The sequence below is a fragment of the Pyrgilauda ruficollis genome, unplaced genomic scaffold (assembly GCF_017590135.1).
Source record: "Pyrgilauda ruficollis isolate IOZ18807 unplaced genomic scaffold, ASM1759013v1 scaffold13, whole genome shotgun sequence".
NCBI classification, from domain to species: domain Eukaryota; kingdom Metazoa; phylum Chordata; class Aves; order Passeriformes; family Passeridae; genus Pyrgilauda; species Pyrgilauda ruficollis.
In genome coordinates, this window is record NW_024511432.1 from 7,534,884 (window position 1) to 7,551,501 (window position 16,618).

Consider the following 16,618-nt stretch of genomic DNA (forward strand, 5'->3'; position numbering starts at 1 on the left):
AAGAGTTGCATAGCTGTAGTAACTTCAGAGTGAAGCTGCTTAAACATGAAGGCACTGCTGGGAGGGGTGGAGGAAAGGTATCATAAAGAATCACTTATGTGGAAGAAGCATGTTTCTCCTATGCAGTCATTGCTTAAAAAGGTCATATCCATTGCTGGGAGGAAAATTATAGAGTCACACTCAAATCAAATGTGAAATTAACTATAAATGGCCTTATAGCAGATGTAAATTTCACACTACTAAGGCAGTTTTTCTTTGAAGTGTTGCTTCCTTTCACTAGGAAGCAGGGGGAGACAGCAATTTGTGAATGAGGTGTGAAATATGTATTCAATTTATACATGTAATACTATTGTGGGAAAGCTGTGATCTCTACAGACATTTGATTATTTTGCATTGCTATGTACTCATCTAATGTTCTGTATTTTCGGATACTTGAGAGAAAGGATAGAAAAATATGAACTAAAAGAAGATTAAAGGAGTCAGAAATGCTAAATGAGAACAGATCAAGTACATGCCTTTGGCCCAAACTTGAAAACTCTGAGGGAACAGAAAGGTGAGGAATGAAAATGAATATATAACAAAGGAGCTGTGTATATTTGCATGTAGATATACATCCATATTTGTCTGTAATATGGGACCATGTGTTTTGATGAGCTTGCTATACAAATGTTAATGTTGCCTTGTTTGAAAGATGTATTTTAATTCAGGAAATAGATTAGGAAACTGAACTTTTATATTTTGATTCTTTGAAATTTGATGTTGAAGCCATTGAAGCAGTTCAAGCAGTCTATGTCTTTATTTTCTAAAGGGCTAAAGAAACAAATAGATCCTTGAGCTCTGATTTTCCTTCATGTATAAACAATGATCTTGAAATTACTGTCTTTTGTCTCAGTCAAGGAGAGCAGATCAAATAAACTCTTCAGTGTTTCATGCCCATACTAATTTTCCTTGATACATTGCAACATCTCGATACATACATTTGCTTGTTTCATATTAAAAATAAAGGTAGGAACTGTGGTTTTATGAATTTAAGAGCATTCCAGTGCCCATCCTCTCCCTCAGTATTCCTAAACTATTGTACAAACCATCATGCCCAATGCCAAACCAAGTTCCCTGTTGAAATGTGAAGAATGCTTTTTGTCTTCTGGCCTTTATTGTGTTGTGGAAAGGTGCATGAAGACTGAAGAGAGCACATTTTATATTTTATATAAAAATATATAAACATATATTTTATATTAAATATATTTTATATTAAATATTATATTAAATATTTTCTATTAAATAGCAGCATTTGACAATGAATACTTGTTGCGCAAGAGCCAGGAACTGTGGGCCTGACTTGCAGAACTGTTGGCTTAATAATCCCTTTTCCTGAAAGGGACTTAACAGTTTTTGTCAGTTGTCATACACTATATTTTTTTTTTTCAGCTGAGACTGTACAATCTTTCCTGCTTAATCTCCATATTACCAGTCCCTTATGATTTTTCCAAGGAAGGGGTGTTTTCTCTTCTACATAGGACAAAAACCAAATCTCTCTGATGCAGCATATTGTCCACACAACAATGAAGACATTACTGTATCACTCTGAATAAGGGTATATAGTGGATTTCTAAATCCCTTTGTGGCTGGTCTTGAATAAGGCAGCTAATCCCAGTAAGAGGGTGTTGCTTCACATGAAATCCTTGCAGAGCTGTGGAATCCATTCTTCCACACCAGCTGTCCAGGCTGTTTGCCTACTGGGGCTTTGGTTGCTACTATAGATAAACTGCGCAAATAAATGAAACTGGCTGTTACTTTACACCCACTAGTTTAGTTTCATTATGTGCATGCTCACAACCTCCTTCTCTGCCCCCAATAATATACTGGGACTATTATGGAGACTGCTATTCCTTTGAAGCAATGAAGCTCCATCCTGAAATGCATTGTATGTTCCCTGTAGTGCTTTTAGGCCTGTACAACAAGTTCTAAGTCCTCAAGTAAGATTCCTTTCCCATTACATTTGAGTCTACATCATTCTAATGTGCACTGCAGATTTCATTCTCAAAAAAAAAAGTAGCAATAAAGTAACTGATTCCAAATTTTTAGTTTTCTATTGTTGCCTATATCTTCCTCTGTATAGAAATCCTTAAGGAAACTTGCACTACGGTGCTGTTGGTTTTCTGTCTTTTCTTAGAAATGCTGGGAATACAAAATGCATTCATGCCCGTGAACCAGAGGATTCTGATTAAGTTCCCACAGAATACAATTACTCACACCTACTCCACCTCATTGCTGTGCCAGTAACCATATCTTATTAATCATCCCTACTACCCACCCAAGCCTTAGAAGCTGTTATCATTTATAACATGTCATGAAAACTGTAAGAAATCTTTAGTGGGAGCCTGAAGTCCCATTTGCAGTATGCAGTGACAATGAAACAAAAGATAGTTTTATACTTTGCATCAGAGGAAAAGATAAAGAGGGAAATCTATGAAACTGTGGAACTGATTCATCAGTAAGAATGTTTCTGATATGAATGTTCTACTTGCTTTAGGCATTTTTAGACAGCTTAAGTTTCATCAATGAGTTCTATGCTTATATTTGTTTTATAGCACTAAATGTGTGTGTGTTTAGAAGTTGTTTCTGTAAGTAAACTATATGAAAAACCCCAAACAAACAGCAAACACGACTTCCTGAGATTGATGTAATTACTGAGCATCAACAGGACTGACAAATCCTTCTATATAATAATTTAAATTACAGATGAAGCAGAAAAACGAGGATGCAAGTGATCTAGCAATTACACCATGGTGCTGCCTCAGAGCACTGTGAGGGTTGTTTACATATATTACAAATAATGAGCCCTTACCCTGTGTGCTGGAGCTACCAGTCAGCCTACAGCATCTGCACCAGCCCAGAGGGATTTCAGAGGAACCCAACAATTCATTTTCTTCTGTCACAAAACAGCCACCAATGGAAGCTCTGGATTCAAAATGAAAGGGTAAGAAACATATTATCACCATCCCAAACATGGAATTCTTCCGAAAAATACATCTTATGGTAAACACTTCCCCAAGACCTTGCGTGAACTATTTAACAAGAGCACAAAGACAGGTGGCTTTGCCAGCCAGGCAAGATCTTAAGATGTCGATGTTTATGTTTTTTTAACCTCCAATTATCTCTCTGGAGTAGAGGAGACTGCTTTTAAGGCTGCACAGAGCAGGAAGTGCTAAGTATATTCATAAAGGTGTGGCTTAGCTCCCTAGCAATTCCTTGGCAACAGGGATTGCTAACCTTAGAGTAAAACAAACAGGCTTTGTGGAAATCAAAAGTTGAGAATGCAAGCTATTCACATCTCTTTGATTAAAGCAGCCAATCTTTGCTTGAAGGTGGTGGGCTCCACCTTGTTCCCCTAAACCAAACAGATTCACAAGGTTTGGATAAATAAATCCTGTCCTTTTGATAACAGTAAAAAATAGAAAATGTTTTTTAAAGTCAGTTTTTCAAGATGTGTTGTGAGAAAAGGAGAAATTTACACACTAATTTATCAAAAACTTGATATTTTATATATTCTCTGATAGGAATTCCTGCATAGATAGAATGTAATCCAGAGTTTTGAAGAGACAGGAAGACCTGATCTCACAATCTTGCATCTTATGTCTTTATAAAGCAGGTGCAAAATGCTGCCCATGGTGACTCAGTGTGACAGTGACAGCTGGCCTGACTGCCCTCAGTGAGGCTGCAGGTGTTCATCGGTACCTGGCCCTAGGAAAGCTTGATGTGCCCTAAAGCCGTGGATTCATGACCTATCAGGCAGAAGTGCCCCCTTGTTTGCCCATTCCCATGAGTCTTATTTTTTCCAGGATAACTGAACCAAATGAGGGAATGACTCCACCTTAGAGAGTAGAGGATGGACTCCTCAGACTCCCTCCTCACACAAAGCAGAGCACTTGAGTCTGGAAAGGAGTAGTTAAAAGTTAGTTATGTCCTAGACACCTACTTCACCCAGAGCCAGAGCGTTATCATCGCTGCATTCACCCAAGTCCCTGCAGAGCCACTCCCAGAATGTGCCAGGTAACTTCCTCTCCTGTGCCTTTTTTTCCTCACCACCATGTACTTCAGTGTAGAAAAGGCAAAATCTTAATGTATGTTAACTGTGTGACACCATGGTTGAAATAACTATTTGAGGAAAACAAGGAATGACTGAAAACAAGATGACATTTCCTGTCAAACAAGGGTGTGCCACATTAGCAGAGGGTTGTGAAAAGGAGGTGAGGTAGTACTGGCACTTATGAAACAGCTCTGTCAGGGTATATTATCACAACTCCAACTTGCTGGGAAGGGAATTGCACCTGCTTGCATGTGCTTAGTTATTATCTGTGCTTATAAAGCAATTCTATAGCTGTTAAGTGATAAAATGCACTGAATTGCATCATACGGCATATTAAATTTAAAATTTCTACAGTATGCCAAAAGGAATAATCTAGGTATACCTGTCTTCTTTCTGTCAGAATACATTTACTGTCTGTGCAATATGTTTCTCTGAGGATATTTCTCTCAGGAAACCATATCACTCTCCTGTATCAGCCAGATGTATCTGTAAGGACATTACTTCTGTCGTGTTTCCACAGCGTGTAGGATCCAGCATCAGGCCAAAGCAAGAGGTACTTGTTTAATCATGCTCAGAGGTTAAAGGGAAAGAGCATTTGTTGAATAGAACAAGGAAACTTATTTCAGTGAAGATCTGATGACTCTACTGATATGACTGTAACTATATAATACAGTTCAATGTGAACTGGAGCCTTCCATGCAAGCAATTGCATTTAGAGGTGCTGTAGGAAAAAAAAAAATCAGATTATTTTGCAAAATCGGTAGTTTTCTTATCAAGATGGAAATGGTAGGGTAAAAAATAAAGTCATCTAGTCTTCCTAGAAATTGACATTATTTCTGCTAGAGGATGGTAGTCATGAGTCAGACAAAACTTTTTAAAAGACCTTGTACTTTCAAGACAGGGCAGTGAAAACAGAAATACAAAAAAAAATATCAGAGGTCTGGTTCTTTGGGGAAATTATGCCATCCTTGGGTTGGATAGAATAGGACACACAGGGTGTGTTTGAAGTCCCCTTGTCAGATCTTAGGTATGTAACAATTGCTAGTAGAAGTGAAGTGAAGCAAAATAACCATAATCAGGCTGAAAGATCAGGGAATAATTGAATTATAGGTACTATCATGTCTATTTTGGTTGCACATAATTGCATTCATCAATTTATTATACAAAATTCTTCAATGAAATATTCTCAAAGCCCAAGTACTTCAACAGGTGATTAAGTTTTGCTTATGCTTTGCATTTATATTTTACTTCTGTTTATACTGTGGTGAGAAAAAGAAGTGTATTAGCATATCTGTATGTGGAATAAGTTTAATTAAATTCTAATGAAGAAACAGGTTAAATATCAGAGCAGTTAAGTATTATAGGAACACACCTTCCTTTTTTATCAAGGTTTTTATGTCAGCTGAGAGCTTGTGGTACAATCTGAATAAACAGACAGAGATTAGTAATTTCTGCCAAGATAATCTCATGAGACAGACCAGTATCAGCCAGTTTTCAGTAAAGCTTGAGGAGATGTAACCTGCATAAACTCATAATTAATTGTGTAAACCTTACAGTTCTTTTTCATTGAATAGCTTGGAGTTTCAGTATACAGTCCTTTGTATTTGATGATCAGTTCTTTCACCACTGCTGCATTGCAGCACGGATTATCAGCTCTCAGTAAGTGAGAGCAGTGTGGGGCATGCAGATCTTTTGATTCAGATAACAGCCTGTACAGTTCTTATGCTTTCCATTTGGTTTTTGCGTTCACATGCAGAGGTGACTGGAAATGGGGGACTGGAATCCAATGTTCCAGATGGCTGTGGCCACTTCTCACTCTGAAACATCAGTGATTTTGTGGTTCAGTGAACTTCTGAGAACTTTCTAGCTGTACAGTGTGAATGCATTTATGTGTGGGAATATGACAGGCTGAATATCATTGATCCATTGAAGGAGTGTTACAGAAGTTTTCTATAAGGGTAAAGCACTACTGAATTTCCTGTATTGCTACTCATGTGACTGGAAGTCTCTGAGTTGGTCTGTTAAAACATAAAGTACAAAATGGCCCAAATTAAATGCTTTATGTAGATATTAGGTCATTATTCTCATTTACTATTATGAGGAGTTAAACCCTTGATCTTGTCCCAAGAGGATATAACTTTATCCTGTTGAACCATAAATGTGTAATTTTAAATTTTATTATTTATAAATTCAGAGGATTATTCTATTTAATTGCATGTGAATACTAGTGAATAACAGAGCATTTTGGCTTTTAGATATTGCAGTGGATAGTGTTATCAATTTACGTTTTTACTCCTTTCACTAGGGCAATAGTGATGACAGGAAGAATGTTGGTAATGGAATTTCTTTCCTTTATAGCTTATGTAACAAATACCTCCCTAGATTTATTTCATCATTAAAAAGAAAATTTTTAACTGTTGGACACTGACACTGACAGACTTGTAAAATGCTATATCCTTTCAATGGGCAAAGAGAATGGGTTAGTATATAGAAGTGTTCTGGTCTAAGACTGAACATCAGTCTTGCTTAAAAACCTGCCACAGAAAGGATATTTGCCTTTGAATTTTCTTTCTCATATTATACTATACCTGAGAGTAGTAAAAAAAGAAGCAATTGCAGTGAAAATGTATTTAGACAGGTTGTAAAGGCAATAAAGCTTCACACAAAGTCAAGTTTGAATCCCAGGTAAGGTAGATTGACAGGGTCAGGAAGTACTTGCATATTCATCTCATTAGGTAAGAGGAATTGTATCACATGGCTTGTCTAATTTACCTCTTAAGATCCTGTCTCAACTAGTTGCAGTGAATTATTTAAAAATTTAGCAGTGAGATCAGATTGGCAACCAGGAGAAAGTTTCTCATCAGCAAAGCAGTGCAGCAATGCACTGGAATGGGTCATCCCTGGAGGTTTCCAAGTCACAGCCGGACAAAATACTGGCTGGCTCATTGTGCTGGCAGTGCTGGTAGTAAGCCAGTGTTGGACAAGAGGGCTTGCAGAGGTCCCTGTCAGCAATCATTTCAGTGATTCTAAATCCAGAAAACTGTTCAGTAAATTATTTGACATAATTTGGCATTATTTCTAATTAAAAAAAAAAAGGAAATTCAGTTTATTTGTTATAAACTGTTAACTTTAATGTAAATCTATAATAATATTTACAAAAGACACTACTATGCATGCATGTTTGGTCTGTCCACAAGTTTGGTAGAAAAGTAAATGCTTAGATTTTCAAAAGCCTGGTAAGTGTAATGTGAAGAAATTTGGCTAAACAACTCACACCAGTACTCCAGTGGGAACAGAACACGTATCAAACCTCTGTAGGATTAAACCACTGCATTGATTGTCATCCCATGAAGAAGAGAAGCTATATAAAATAATAGGGGAAGTAATTTCATTTTTATTTATCTTGTTTAGTCACCAATTTTATGTTTTAACCTTTAAGAAATAAATTCCAACTGATACTCTAAATGATACTCTAGTGCTTCCAGTGTGGCTTGGTGGTGCTGGTATCTGCAGGGTAACAATCCATCAGAACAGTTCTGAAGGTTTTCTGCAGATTGCTGAGCTTTTGGGGATATCTCAATGGAAATTATTTCAAGGCTTCTACAGTGCATTGTAGTCATGGCACAACTACCTGGCAGACCAAAAAATCAGATCTCTCCAAACATCTGGACAGCAATCAAAGAACACTGCTAAGCATTTGTTCCCATGCCTTTTCCCACTCATTTTCTGTTAAAGAAAGGATGCCAGAAAATTCTTTACCTATGGGTTTATGTTTCAGGAGTTACAGTAAGCTTCTCCTTCAGCAAATATTGCTGCAGTATCCTACAATCCAATCCAGGAGCCAAGGATTGACTGGGTATGAATTCTAAATGTCTTCTCACATTTGCTTACACATCACTTACAGATCTTTTACTTCCAGTGCCAGTTCAGTTTGGAGAAGCTGAGGCATGTAGAGAATTTACTACTATCCCTATTGTGCAGAGAAACATCAAGGCTACATACTTATTCAATTTAATATCTCTGTTTCTCAAAATTGTAGGAAAAAATTAGCTAGAAGAGACCTCTGGACCTCTTTTGGTGCACATCTTTTGGTGCACATCCTGCCACCATGGCCAATTTTGAAATTAAGCCCAACTTCAAAGTTAATTCACTTTTTCCAGGGTATTTCAAACCATTTTACAGGGATAAATATCATTGTCATTTTCCTCCCCTTAACTGATGAGCAAAATATTAATGAAGACAAATAACTTCTCAATATCATACTAGTTTGGAACAAATGATTGACTTCCATGTTCCCTGAAAGGTTATTAAGGTATTTCTGTAGATCTAAATGCAGCCAGGATATTACTCCAGATCTCATGCCTCAATATTCCTTTTATTAGGCTTTAACAAAAGGACTTCAGTCATTAGGACATTCAGCTCACAGGAATTTTTAATAAAGTAGTAAAGGAGATAGTCCCTTCCCTTCCCTTCCCTTCGAATGCCACTACAAATTCATCCATTCAAGCACAATGATTTTAATGAGTCTCTTCAGTGTTCTCGTGTGATCTAACTGTAAAACTGATTTATTTTATAGCTTTAATTGCTTGATTAATCTGTTAAGAAACAAAATAATCACAGTACTGATCTTGCATAACAATGAGTGTCCATCTTTAAAACTTTTCTTCTCCACCCAGTTACAGTTATGAGACATTATCCTTGTATGGAGCCTACAAACAAGTACCTCTATAAATATGCCTGCCAGGATTAAAGCTAAAGGTGAGCAATAACTCTTTTATTTCAGCAAGATCTTGGTTACAAATTAACTTTTCTATGCTCAGTGTACAAGGGCTTGTACCATATGTTTTTCAGGAACTGGATCCTGTTGCTGTTCTGTTGAGACATACAATGTCATTCCTTTACATTATTTAGATCAATAAATTGCTAGTATAATTCAGAACAGAGAATGGGAGGGTTGTGGATAGAAGATGAATGAAAAGCCAGTTGCATAATCTGATACTTTCAAATGTGTGATATTGCAGGAAGGCCAGCATTTATTTAAGGGTTTTAAAAAACATTTTAGAATATGTTTTAAATTCATTTCGTTAGAATAGTTCAGATAAATTAGTAACAGTAGAATTATGTGAGTCAAGGCAGTCTAAAAGTAGAAACCAGATGGGTTTTCTGTGAAGAGAGGCTACATTTTCTGAGATGAGCTAACATAAATATAAAAAGCATAGAAGATTTTGGGCTCACCAGCCTTCAATACCATGTGCAGATTTCAAATAAATTTTCAAAGGTGTTTGGCGTTGATTTGAGGAGGATTTCTTTAGTCTGACATATTGCTCTGAGTGAATTACAATAATTTTTCTTTCATATTAGATTCTAAAGAGAAGTATTGGCGTTCTCTGAGCCAGTTCACTGCAGCCTGTGAGCATATGTGTCAACCTGGCCAAGAGTTTATCAAGTGTATGATCTTCTATAGAAATCTGCTAATTAAAATCCCGTTATGTATGAAGTGCTCACATATTAGGGCTACAAAATGACATCCTCATGAAGACAGCTAAATTGCAACAACCTGGTATTTTTTTTCTGTTAACATAGCTACAGTTAAAATCTGTATTTACACTTAATCTGTGTTTACACTTATCTGAACAAACACTGCCTCTCTCCTAACACCCCCATATAATGTGTGAGTTTGGGAGGCAGGGAACAGGTTGGGAAAAGAAGAACAGTTCTCACACTTCTCATTTTTATGGTTCTTATAACAGACTTCATGGATAAGAATCATCCCATACTCAATAACAGTCTGTTACACTGTTTCATTACCACTGTATCCAAAGGATATAACAAAAGGAAAATGAATGGGGTTTTATTCTGACAAGGACTTGTGGAAATGCATTGACAGAGGAAAATATGGCTGTGGCATAAATTCAGCTAGAAAATACAATGCTGAAAATATTTTGAAAATATAAATATATACATGCTACAGATTAAAGTTTTCATCTCCGTTCAACAATTTGCCCTTTCTGTAACAATGTATATTCAGGATTGCTTCTCAGGCAGCTGTGTGAGCTGCAGAGACAGCAGCTGAGAGGTGTGTAACTGTCTTGTGATGTTCAGTGAGATGCACCTGGGCAAAGTTTCCTGCATGGCCCATGTCAGGTAACTACTTGTAACACGTGAATTCTAAGATACCTCACATCGGACAGCATCATTGAACTGTAGTTTGTTTTCACTGAAATAAATGGTATTAGTCTTGCTGTTGGTGTTAGTATGGGGAATCAGTGCTTGCCAGAAGGAGGTCCATAATAACTGCTATAATTAATCAATTAAAAAATTGGAATGTTAAAAGATGAGAAAATGTGATTTAATAATTTAAGCCATCAAATATTCACAGTTAAATGCCCAGCTCTTCATTTTCCCAGGATAGACATCAGTAGCTAAATAGTAGCACCAATTTTCATTCAGCATAACACTAATATTGAAGTATAAACTGAAGACTTAATTAAACAAAAGAAAAATTATGACTCGTTTAACTTGCAGCACTTGGCCTTTAAAAATCATTAGTAACTCATCAGTGGTGGCAGTAGGAGAAATAACTTCCAAAAGAGTTTAGAAACCTTTTGATCTTTTTTTCTGCTTTAAAGTCTATTTGAGTTTGAAAACATCTCTGAAAATTTTCTCAGTCCCCAATGTTACAAATATTGCTGCTGCTGTTGAGCAGGAGTGTTTTCCTAGCAGCTGAACTAGGTGGTGGTTTCCCTTGTAGTCTCACCAGTGGAAGAGAGAGGAGTGGAGAAAAGCTGCCCATCTTGGACTGCAGTTAATGCCCAGGAGACAGCTCCTTGTTGAGCACTTGTAGGAGAGAAAATGCAGGTCTTTACACTGTGTTTTTTCTAAACTTCCTAGATACATCCTTTCTCAAAACAAAAAGAATTGTTTTACTAAGACCCATCTTTACAAACTGTATGAAAGACAGGGCCTAAATTGCGAATTGGAATATCCCTTAGAAATCCCTGTGGAATGCAGCGCTTCCATTACACATTAGCGTTGGCGTCGGTAGCTGGATACACACACGGCAACGTGCACAAAGGGCAAAAAAAGGTAAAGACTTTTCTTTCGTGGAATTCGATGCTAAGTCACAAACTGTGTTTTAGCCACGGCTCTCGAACATTGTTCAGATTGCCCCGAGCCGGGCGCGGGTCCGAGCGCACAGAGCCCGAGCGCCCAGCGCCGGGCGGGACCCGCTGAACTGAAAGCAGGTAGAGGCACTTCCTGCAGGCAGAATTCAACAGAGAAAGGGAGTTTGCCTCTGATCTCCTTCAAAAACCAATCAGGCCGGATCAGCCAGGCGTTGATTCTCCCTCCGTCCCTCCTACACCTTTTCCAGAGGCCCAATGGCCTTGTCCCTTTGGGAGATTGACTAGAGTCACATGAGCTGCACCAAGGGCAGGTAACTCAGGAGAGGGGAAGGGGAAGAGGGAAGGAAAAAAAAAAAAAGAGAGAGAGAGAGAGAAAAAAAAAAGCGCCCAAGCCCAGACTGAGCTTCTGCCATGATGTCAGAGGGAAAGAAACCCACAGCTTGCTAATTTCACCTCCCAATCGGCCCCGGGAAGGAGATCACCGGGAACAGGTAGAGATGGGAGCTTTCTTTCTCCATGTTTTTTTTTTTCCTCAAACACCCAACCTCCTAAATAGCTCTTTCTCTCCTCTATATTGTGACTTCTCGTTTGCTTCTTTTCCCTTTGATTACTTGGAGGTAGGGGGTGAGCCTTGTGGGATTTTTTTGGTTTTTTTTTTTTTCCTCTCTTTTTTTTTGACCTCTGCTTTTGATTGTAGTTGTTTCCCCCTGTGGTCATGACGGCTTCGCACAGTGACTCTTTGGTGGTGTTGTTTGGGGCAACAGCTGGTGCATATGGGGCTAAACTGGGTTCGGATGAGAGGGAACTAATTCTCTTGGTGTGGCAAGTTGTGGATCTACAGAACAAGAAGGTATGGCTTCGATATCCGGGGCGAGGGCGCGTTCCCCGGCGCGGGGCGAGCGGGCTCTCCCGGGCGCTCGCCGCCCGCCCGGAGCCGTTTGTTCATTTCACAAATGCACCGAGGGAGGGGAGGGCGCGGGGCCGTGCCCGGGGGGCATTCCCTGCCCGGGGGGCATTCCCTGCCCGGGGGGCTCGCTCGGGAAGCTCCTTTTTGTTCCGTCTCGAGGGAAGAAGTAACTTTTAAAGAAAGTTTGGCCGCTTCCACACCCTACTGCCTCGTCCGCCTTAAATCATGTGTAGCTTCGAGGATGTCTACGGACTTTTGAAGCTTTAAAACAAAAAGCTGCCCCGGGTGGCTCCGAGCGTGCTCCCTTCCCTGGGAGCCGGCTCACGGTCACCGTTGGACCCTTTGGGCCTGCTTTTTGTTTGTTTAACTAATGTTTGCATAACCTTTAAGAGAATATTGACTTCTTTTAATTCTTAGGCCAACCTAAAAGTCATCTCTAGTATTTTTTTCTCCCCAAAAGCCCTATCATAAATAACCCCCTAGAGATGAAGGGCTTTGATAAAACAAACAGGACTATCAATTTCATTAGTGGATTCACAAAACTGCCTTAATATTAAGTGATCTTCCCTTTGTACGTAACAACTCCCGCAAAAGTCGGTGCTAACTGCAAAAGGCCTCGCATGAAAATGGGCTTGGATACTCCGAAGCAGAGAGCGTGGCTCTCCGGGGTGGGAGGGAGAGAAACCGCGGCCAAAGGTTTCGATTTGTGAAATAGACAAATGCGTTTTCTCCTGGCATTTATCGGGAGGTGATACTGCACCTTTCTGATTTTTCTTCAGTCTCAACACAATGCTATAAAGAGCTCTTTCGATTGTTCCTCACTTTTGTCCATAATTTCTTGAATGTTTTTAGGTAGGGACGCTACACAAATCCCTGGTGAAAGCAGACAACTTGGACTTAAGTGACCAGTGTCGTGAAGTCAGTGGCTTAACACCAGAGGGACTGGGCAAAGCTGAACCACTGGACCGGGTTCTTCAACAGGTGAGGTGCTGCTTTTGGGAGCAAGGGATCTTCAGGGTGAAGCTTGTGAATGAAATTTAATGGATTTGAAAAAGAAAACAGACTTTAGTTTTGTCCTTCACCTTGAAATCACTAGCAAGTTTTCAGGCTTGTTTTTAAGCTAACCCAAAAGAGACCTGAACCATTTGAAATGGGAACTCCATAATTCTGAAACAGCTATGTATGATACCAGAGTATTTGAGCTGATGCTATGAATCCTTGGAAGATCTGACTTCTATTTTTTTTGATGGGTCTACTTTTATTCCAAGTTTCTCTTAAGCTTTGAAAGAGTAGGCCAGTAAAAGTACTGCTTAATAAAACAGTGCTAGTCAGGTCACTTTCAGACTTCACATGGTGCATTCTAATCTACAGGTTCACTGCTCTAATGGGTATTGAAAAACTTTTTCTCATTTGTTATTCCTAAAATCAGCTGAAATCTTCAAAATCTTTCATGTAACATCAGATATGCTTGTTGTGTATCACTCTCTTCCAGATGAGATTAATGAGTGGGTTATAAAGTGGTTTGGTTTGATTTTTTTCTGTTGTCTGTAGTTTTGTTCTTTGGCTCATTTAATATCACACTGAGACAGTAAATTTAAAATTTGTATGACACTTACAGCTCAAGAGGACTTAAGATGCTTGAAAAAATTTAGTTTAAATAATGTACACATAATGCAGTTCCCGCAAGTTTGCTTGCTTTGACTGTCCTTTCTATACATGAAATGTGCTTGAATGGAAAAATACAATAGTGCATTTTTGTGTAACATATAAACCTGCCTTTCCACACCTTGTCTGAATCATTCGTAGGTGTGTTTCAGCAAGAAACTTGCTTAGGCGGTAGAACAGGTTCATGTTGCTGTAATTTCTGGTGACACAGATAACTTGGCAGACTTAGTCCTAACCCTCTTTGATACTGCAGGGTTAACACTATACTCTGGAGTGTCTTTGAACACGTAACTTCTATGTGGCTTAAAATCTGTCAGCATTGGCATTTGTTCTACTTGCATTTGTTTTGCTGGAGTCCAGGACTAAGAGGTGACTTTTTTTTTTCTTTTTTTTTTTTTTTTAAAGCTCCATAATAACCCCTGAGAAAATGTGCAGCTGCAGGTTTGATCTTGTCCCAGATCTTGCACTAAAGACATCTGGAACAGCTTAGCCTAGTACACTCTGTTTACCTTTATAACAGACACACTTTAATTATACCCAATACTTTATGAGAGATTGTATCTTATTGCCGTAAATTGCACTGTAGGTGGGTCTGCTTTAGCAAGTAAAAGGAAATACTACCTTTGTGTGTAGGTGGGTAGAGACTCTTGAAAAACAATTTTTCCCTTTTTGTTTGCATATCTATGCAACTAAATAATGATTTTGCTGTTAATTGTTGGATGCCAGTTGTGATGTGGCCAGTTCCATCATAAGTTGCTGGAACACACCTTACCTAAACTCTTTTCCCTTCCCCTCTGTGTCCTGACTCCTGTGGGAATTAGGAAAGAATTAATTCAACTTCCTACTTGCAGTTGTGGCAAAAAGCAAAACTCCATATTCTTTAATAGTAAATAATTTTCTGCATTTTTGAAGACAAGTCCATGGGATATTTTAATTGCATCATGTATTTTAAGGATGAGTCAGGTGACAACACATACAGGTTTTTTTTTTCTTTCTCAGTTAAGCATTTTGATTAGCAAAAGCAACCGGTAGTTGAAGTGGTTATATGAAAAGGAGGAGGAAAAGGAAGTAGACTTGTACCTTGATTTGAGATAATGTTATAGAGTACATGAAATTAGCTTTCCACACCCTGCCTGGATTGTGGTAGAAAATTGATGATGCAGCTGAAATTTCTCACCTTAGCACATATGTCAATCATGTAAATGAAAGTTTTGGTGTCTGCTTCTGGTTTTTTTTCCCTTAGGTTCCCAGTCTCTAGACATAGAGGGAAGTAAGAACCACTGAGCACAAATCCATTATAACTTTTATCCATGCTTCAGAGGCTTCTTTCGACTTCAAACATTCTGTGGTTCTGAATCAGTGATTTGTAGCTGGTAAACAGTAGATCAGCTTCTGTGGGTCTGGAGTTATTCCCCTGACCACAGAAAGTCTCCTTCCATTGCTGTATAGTTCACTTTCCAGCAATGATGGGGTTTACCAAAGGCCTGTAATCTGTGCTCAAGTCTTTACTCTGCTTTAAACAGGCACTTCATTAAATAATGTGTTTTAATTTTACTTCATATTCTTAAAATGTTGCATCTTGCACAGCTTACTACTTGAGTTTGTCTTAAGAAATAATCTGAAATAGGGTTCCTTATCAATAAGTTTTCGTTGTTGTAATTTTACAAGGTTCTGAAGCACACTGTCTCCAAATAACCAAGCTGTTTGCTGCAGCATATGCTCTGTATGTTTTGTTGCAAGGTTTTTAATACTGTATTTGTCCAGGGTAACAAGCATTTGATTCCAGAGGTACTACTGCAGTTACGGGATCCATCTGTACTTTCTCATAGGTGATGGGCAGTGTTGTGATAGCTTTCCTTTGTGGGGGTGGAGTATGTACAAATGTCAGGGAAATAGTTACCTGAAGTTATAAAATGTGGTGTGTCCTTTGGGAGCACCTTGCTTGATGTATTTAGTTCAAAATGGCATTAATAACTTACCTCTGATGTGAGACCAGTAATGGTGAGCTCACAGCTGCTGAGATGTTGCAAAATGCTACTGAGTAGAAAACTGAGGACTTTTATTTAACAAAGTAAGTGGGAGATCTCTTGTTCAAGTGTGTATTTGGAACTCTCTTGAGACTGTGATTTAAGCCTCTAAACATGCATCAGCTACACTACTTAGCAAGGGGAATAGTTTCCTTCCTGCATGACTGGGACATTCTTTCCAGGTTTCATTGTTCAGATCCTCAAATCACAATTTACCATGTTATTTATATTTTTCTAGTTAACTACTGTATCTTTATAGTTTCCCACCTTGCAAGCTTTTAAGGGAGAGCAGTTATTCTCAGGTTGCTCTCTGAAACCTTGCAGGAATGGAACCTTGCTTTTAAAGAGCAAAACCAAAATGAACTTTGCCTTTCTCTCAGCCCCATTACTGTCATCAAAAAAGCTGACATCCTCATGTGCTTCTCTGATTGTAGTCACGGGGGCTCTAAGTTAAAGATCCCATATGAAGTTGAAAGTGTTGTGGATTTCTTAATCCCTTCTATGCAGAAAACCTGGCTGAATCAGCATGACTTGCCTTAAGACATGTTACTTTCCTTTTGCAAGGCAGTATTTGCATGTCTTCCTGAAAAAGGATAAGTCTAAGAAGAGCTAATATATTTGGAGAACTGTCTGCAGTATTTAGCTGTAATTACCATATTTCTTTGAACGATATACATAAAAAGGGAGATATTCTCATGTAGTTTTGCTTTTGGACCTATTAAAAACATTCAACTTTAATCTATGGATTGACATTAAAATATTAAAAAATTGTGTAAAAGACTCTCCTAGTCTTGTTGATTGAATA

The 16,618-nt window shown here is 38.4% G+C and overlaps 1 protein-coding gene across 3 annotated transcripts in view; it reads left to right on the top strand.

Moving 5' to 3' along the window:
• Positions 1 to 11,929: 11,929 nt before the first annotated feature.
• The window catches only part of ESRP2 (epithelial splicing regulatory protein 2), a 41,157-nt gene continuing 36,468 nt past the window's right edge, over positions 11,930 to 16,618 (top strand). For all 3 annotated transcript variants that reach the window (XM_041458780.1, XM_041458782.1, XM_041458781.1), the window contains exons 1-2: positions 11,930 to 12,064; positions 12,974 to 13,102. In XM_041458780.1, coding sequence (XP_041314714.1) covers positions 11,930 to 12,064; positions 12,974 to 13,102 — 264 coding nt within the window. The remainder of the gene's footprint in view (positions 12,065 to 12,973; positions 13,103 to 16,618) is intronic.